Source organism: Hibiscus syriacus, unplaced genomic scaffold (assembly GCF_006381635.1).
Source record: "Hibiscus syriacus cultivar Baekdansim isolate YM2019G1 unplaced genomic scaffold, ASM638163v2 tig00110221_pilon, whole genome shotgun sequence".
NCBI lineage: Eukaryota > Viridiplantae > Streptophyta > Magnoliopsida > Malvales > Malvaceae > Hibiscus > Hibiscus syriacus.
The window spans coordinates 995,809-1,001,600 of record NW_024062635.1 but is presented as its reverse complement, the minus strand read 5'-3'; the positions used below and the strand labels follow the sequence as shown (position 1 = coordinate 1,001,600).

Here is a 5,792-nt window from a genome sequence, read left to right as displayed (position 1 = left end):
AAAAATCTAATAAAAACTCGAACAAAAGATAGGTACAAAGAGATATGACTGTATCGGTAAAACAACCACAAAATAGGGATAAAACTATTGGAAAATCATCGAAAAACTGCAAATCAGAGTAGAATGACATGAAAAAACTATCCACAAAGACAAACTGCGTATTCAAATCCAATTTGAGGGTCTAAAGTAGGAAAGATCAACATGATAACAAATAAGAGACATTTTAATTCATCGTAACGTGTCAAATTTAATCATGAGAAAAAATATAAATTAAAACAACGATCAAACGATCAAAATCGTATCATAAAAGCATAGAAAAATATGCTATAAAATCATAAAAAAAACGTATCATAAATTTAGAAATATTAAAAACTAAAAAAATATGTCATAGAAAAATTAAAGAAGAAACAAGAAATATTGGCGGCAACAAAGTACAAAGATTGATGTCCTCGCCTATCAATCAATAATAAAAAATACATAAATAAAGGATTTTAGAATTGGCTTAAAAAGTTATATGCATAATAAGTAGAATAGTATTAATAAATTTAACAATTAAATTATTAAAACAGCAATCTACAAATCTTATGAATATATATAAAACATACTTAATTTTACACTATATAAAAATCTCTCTCCCTCTTGTATAATTGTAATGCTAATAATTTATTTTATATTCATATATCTTATTGATTCCTCTAGTGATGACAATACATGGAATAAACTCAAAAGCATGACAAAAGGCAGTGCCAGTTAAAGTGAAAAAAGAAAAATGAAGAATGAACTTCAACAAAGCATTAGTAGTTGGAAGAAGAAACACCAAAATCTGAAAATCACAGCTTGAGCTTTGGATACTGCAGTTCATAGAGCTTTATCGATTTGCAAGTTTCCAAATAGGGTGATCTCTGCAGTGTTGTAGGAAAGTCGTATAGACTATTAAGCGTCTTCATGAAAACGTACAAAACATCTGGGGTTTTCTCTCGAGATGCATGCATGCTTGCAAGATAATATTACTGCAGTTCAAGTGATGTCTTTCCAAAGATATTGTATAATTCCGCCTTCCAGAAATCATTAAATAATCCAGACGTTTTCATGATACACTGTAGTAATAATCCTAGATGAGAATATAATTTTCCCAACCTCATATATATAAGAAAATCTTTTTTCCCCCAGCTGCATTATGTAAGAAACTTTACCAAGAAAGGGACACTGCAACTGCAGACAAAATAATAGCAGACAAAATAAGCATAATTGAGAGTAAGTAATATTAGGATTAACGATTAAGATATAACAAGTGATTAAGAGCCCACGTACCGGTAATTTCGTCATCAACTTGTCGTCTTAACATTATAAGACATCATTATTAGAAAAAACATTTTTGTTAAGCTATGTTTTGTGTTATGGTTGTAGAAAGGTATTGTTAATCCCACATCGCCCATGTATCAAATTTGGTTCAGAGTTTAAATTTTAATACCATTGAATTACTTCATTTAAAAAAAATAAAATTTGAAAATCAAATGAAATAAAACATCTAAGATCTTATAAATTGATGTTACAGTGATTTTTCTATAAGTCGCTTCTCTGTTGTTACTTCTGGTAGCTCCTCCATAAATTATGTTTTTGTCGTTACTTTTCGCTGATCACAGTCTCTGGGGATTTATATGCTTTGAAAAATAATTAGTATATTGATATAACCTCTATGATCTATCAGAATCAAATCTATCGTTTACAAATCATATCGTTTCGATCAGATAACCGACGGATAACCATTATAATCTAGACTTGATACCAGTACTACGTGTCATTACGTAAACCTCTCACACAAGACAAAGAGGGAACTCTTTGACTCTTCCTCTCCCTAAGCCAAGAACGACAACATCATATTTCCTAAAATTATCGATTACAACTTTCTACTCAAATTAGATGAGGTAAATTACCTATAGTTATCTAAAACCTATATTTTGCGAGAAACAATTGATGCAATAAACGTGGAATACATCCCAACCGAAAATGATCGGCCAAGATAAACCCCTAAATGCAGAATAATTCCTACTCCATCTTGAGATACTTAATTTCCTTCAAAACACAATTTAACGAGTAAAATAACACGACTAGTTTTCTAGCATCAAAAGGAAAATCTATTGACTGTAATAACAAGATCAGATGCGACAATAAGACTAAAAGAACACCTCACTTTTTGGCAAGTTGGACATTTGTACACTTTAATTCCATTAGAGAGCATAAGAATGCATATAAGATCAGAAAACTAAGAACAAAATCTAACAACATTTAAAATATAATTGTTTTCTGTTTAAGGTTAACTCAGTCGATAGAGATTTGTGTCATTTCAGTGAAAACGGACGAACAATCCATTAAGTTTCAGGTTGAAGTTTTCAGTTGATATCAAAGACAGTAAAAAGAATCAAAGGAGCATTTTATTCTTGTAAACTTATATAGATACAGAGTAGAGCATTTCACTATCTACTCCTGCTGCATAAAATCAGAATGCACACTGCTTTTGCAGTGGTAAGTTGGACAAGCATTGGCTTCTTCAGCAGCCAAAATCATATGGCACAAGTCCTTTCAGCTCCGGTCCGTTCAACCTGGTGTTGTTCGCATAGCTACAACAAGAACAATGTATTTAGTTAGTTCCATAATTACGAGATCGAAACGAAATATGCAGCTGCACATAAGATCATCAACATGAATGTTACCTCGGCATCGAAAACATTGCAAAAGGGCCATCGACCGGTATAGTTCCGCAGAGATCATTATTAGAAACATCACTGAGTTAATCATATAAACACTTCTTGTTAAAGCAAGAAAAAGGAATTCGGATTTGTTCTTTCTTTCCTCTCATCTGAAACTTACAGTACTTTAAGGTTTGAGAGGGCAGTAAGCTCCCTTGGAATGGATCCTGTTAGGTTGTTGTTGTTTAGACGACTGTACAATACAGTAGATTCAAGCACACAAAATCAGTATAAGAGAATTATTACAAGTGAACTATTAGGTAGATAAATGTCAAGTTGCGTACAGGAACCGCAGCGACTTCAGTCCGGCGAAAGACGTCGGAATTTCTCCTTCAAACTCATTACCATACAAATCCATGCCAACAAGGGCCTTGATTTTCCCTATCTCTTTTGGAATTTTCCCTCTTATGTTATTTCTGTATAGCTCCCTGCAGAGATTCAAACATTTTCCACCCAATGACTAATATTAAAAGTATAACTTAAACTCATTGAGCGATATTAGTTGTAAAAGGAAATATTGGAGTAAAATTAAGGTATTACAAGTACTGCAGATGTTGGAGTTGACCCAGCTCAGGCCCCAAAGTCCCAGAGATATTAGAGTTGCCCAAGTCCCTGTAATTGAAAGAAACAATATGGCTATATACATTATGTTGTAAGAACAAAAAACACCGGAAAATATAGAGGATTTTTTCTAATATATATAGAGAAAAGGAAAAATGAAGAGGGAACCCTACAAACGAATGACATGATTGGTGGAATCACAGGTGACATGAAACCAAGTGCAGGGATTGACAAGAGTAGGGTCCCAGCTCTGCAACACATTGGTGGGGTCAGAAAGCCTTCTTCTTAAAGCATGCAAAGCATTTCCTGATGCAAGAAGAAGAAACCAACAAAATTTTCAATTTTGAACAACACACTTTGTTTTTTTTAAAAACTTAAATGAAAAAAAAGGGAACTTTTTTTTTTAAAATCTCATTCAACCACCATTAAAAAATTTAAAATTATAGTATATTTTAATTTTTTTATTTATTTTCTATTGAAATTCTATTTCGACCCTCTTCTCCTAGAATTTTAATTCATCAAGTTTAAGTTTCCTTAACATAATTGTTCTAAAAACTTGAAATCAAAATCACCTCTTGTATTACAAAAGATTAACTTTTGCAAAACAAGAGAAGGAAAGAAGATGGAAAACTGAAACCCAGAAGAGTAAAATATTGATAGAAAGCAACTAGAGTGTGAATACCTTCAGAGTTGGTTGAAGCTGCAGGAGAAAGAAGTGGAAGGAAACAACAAAGGAACACGAAGAGCGGAGCCATTGCAGAGCCAGTAAGGATGAAGAAAGAAAATAACAGATAAGTAAAAAAACGAGTTGGTGAAACTTGAAAGACTTGGGGTTTCCTTTTGGCAGAGATTGGGAAAGGGTAGGGTTAAAATTTTGAGGAAAAGTTCACACAATGGTCCCCACTAGGGTTGTAAACGCTCAGTCAAGATCAAGTATTATTAAGTTTGAATTAAAAAATTAAATTAAGCGGGTGTTTGTTTATTTTAATAATTAAGTATCGAATGATTTAAATGAATGATTCAGAGGTTTGTATGAATTAACTCTGATGTGACATGTGTTTGATAATACTTTAAATCATTCAGAATGTATTTTTGTGTTGAATCATTCAACACTGTTTTGCTGAATTAGTCTGCACTGAATCATTTAGAGGTGCGAAACAAACGCGTGAATGCTGAACGGTTCAACATTCAGCGCTGAATGATTCCATTAAGAGGCAAACAAATAACCCCTAAGTCTAACTTAAAAAGTTTAAGATTAAATTTGATTTGATTCGAAAGTTTGTAAGCTTAAAATTATTAAGTTTGAATCGAATTCAAAATAAAAAAATGAGGTTAGATTTGACTCGAATGCTTAGCTTAAAATTTTTAAAATAGACTCGAAATTAAAAATTGAAGCTCAACTCGAGCTCGAAAAACTTTTACTCAAAATAATTTTAGGATTAACTTGATTGAAGCACATATTGAACTTGGTTCAAGCTCAAACTCGAATTCAAACTTGAACTTAAGTATATGAAAATTTTTTATATATATATATATATATATTAATGTTATTAGTAATTTAATTTAAAAATTAAAATTTAATATATTACTTTAAACTGCTCGCAAACTTTTCAACTTCTCAAGCTTAGTTTGTGCTCTTGTTAAGTCAACTCAATTGGAATATTAACCAAACTCTAACAAAATCAAAATAAAGTAGCTCTGCGATCAATCTCGTCTCATTTACGTATACATTACTTGGAAACTATCTCATTTCTCAACCCAACTTTGTTTGACTAGGGTGGGCACCGAACTAAATCCGATCTGACCCAAAAATTTACCCCTCCACCCGACTCAAACTCGACCATATTTTTTAAGGTAAAATTTGAACACGACCCGAAGTAATAATAAAATATTATTTTATTCAATAAAATAGGGAATTAATTGAAAAAATAATATATAAAGAGGATATTATTATAATTATTCTTAAATATAAAGAAAAACTTATATTTTTTTATGGATAGAATCGGGTGATATTTTTCACCCTAAACCTGAACTTGATCCCAATCTAAAACTTTTTTTAAAAAATCGATCGGATCGGGTCGAAATCCAGTCTGACTTTGTTTCTTCGAGTGAACTTGGGAAACTTGAAATTGAACTCTTCCAGTTTTGGTGGCGTGTTTTCTTATTTAACAATTCAATCTCCCGAGAAAATAAAAAACCATTGCCACTGATTTGTTCATTTCCGGTTGTCAAGAAAACAATCAATGCCCAACAGCTGGGGTTTAACTAATCAATGGTAGATTTACCAAGCTTGTGGTTGCCTTTACTACACCAAACAAAACGCATTTGATATGGTTAATCAGCATTCATTATTTTGCAACCAAAACAAATTGAATCCGTGCCATGATTGTTGAATGTTTTAATGCAAAGCAGGCTTTTTTACCAAGTGAAACAAATACATGATTGAACAACACAACATGCCAGTTGCAACAGTACAATCAGAGC

At 32.1% G+C, this 5,792-nt stretch overlaps 1 protein-coding gene across 1 annotated transcript; it reads right to left on the bottom strand.

The window, feature by feature from the left end:
• Nucleotides 1–2,410: 2,410 nt before the first annotated feature.
• LOC120114250 (leucine-rich repeat protein 2-like) lies at nt 2,411–4,136 on the bottom strand. Its single transcript, XM_039135216.1, has 7 exons — nt 3,991–4,136; nt 3,482–3,614; nt 3,288–3,359; nt 3,032–3,175; nt 2,869–2,940; nt 2,712–2,783; nt 2,411–2,618 (listed from the first exon to the last, which is right to left on the bottom strand). Exons 1-7 carry the CDS (start codon nt 4,061–4,063, stop codon nt 2,549–2,551), a joined length of 636 nt encoding a protein of 211 aa, XP_038991147.1. The 5' UTR covers nt 4,064–4,136; the 3' UTR covers nt 2,411–2,548.
• Between the last annotated feature and the right edge of the window lie 1,656 nt (nt 4,137–5,792).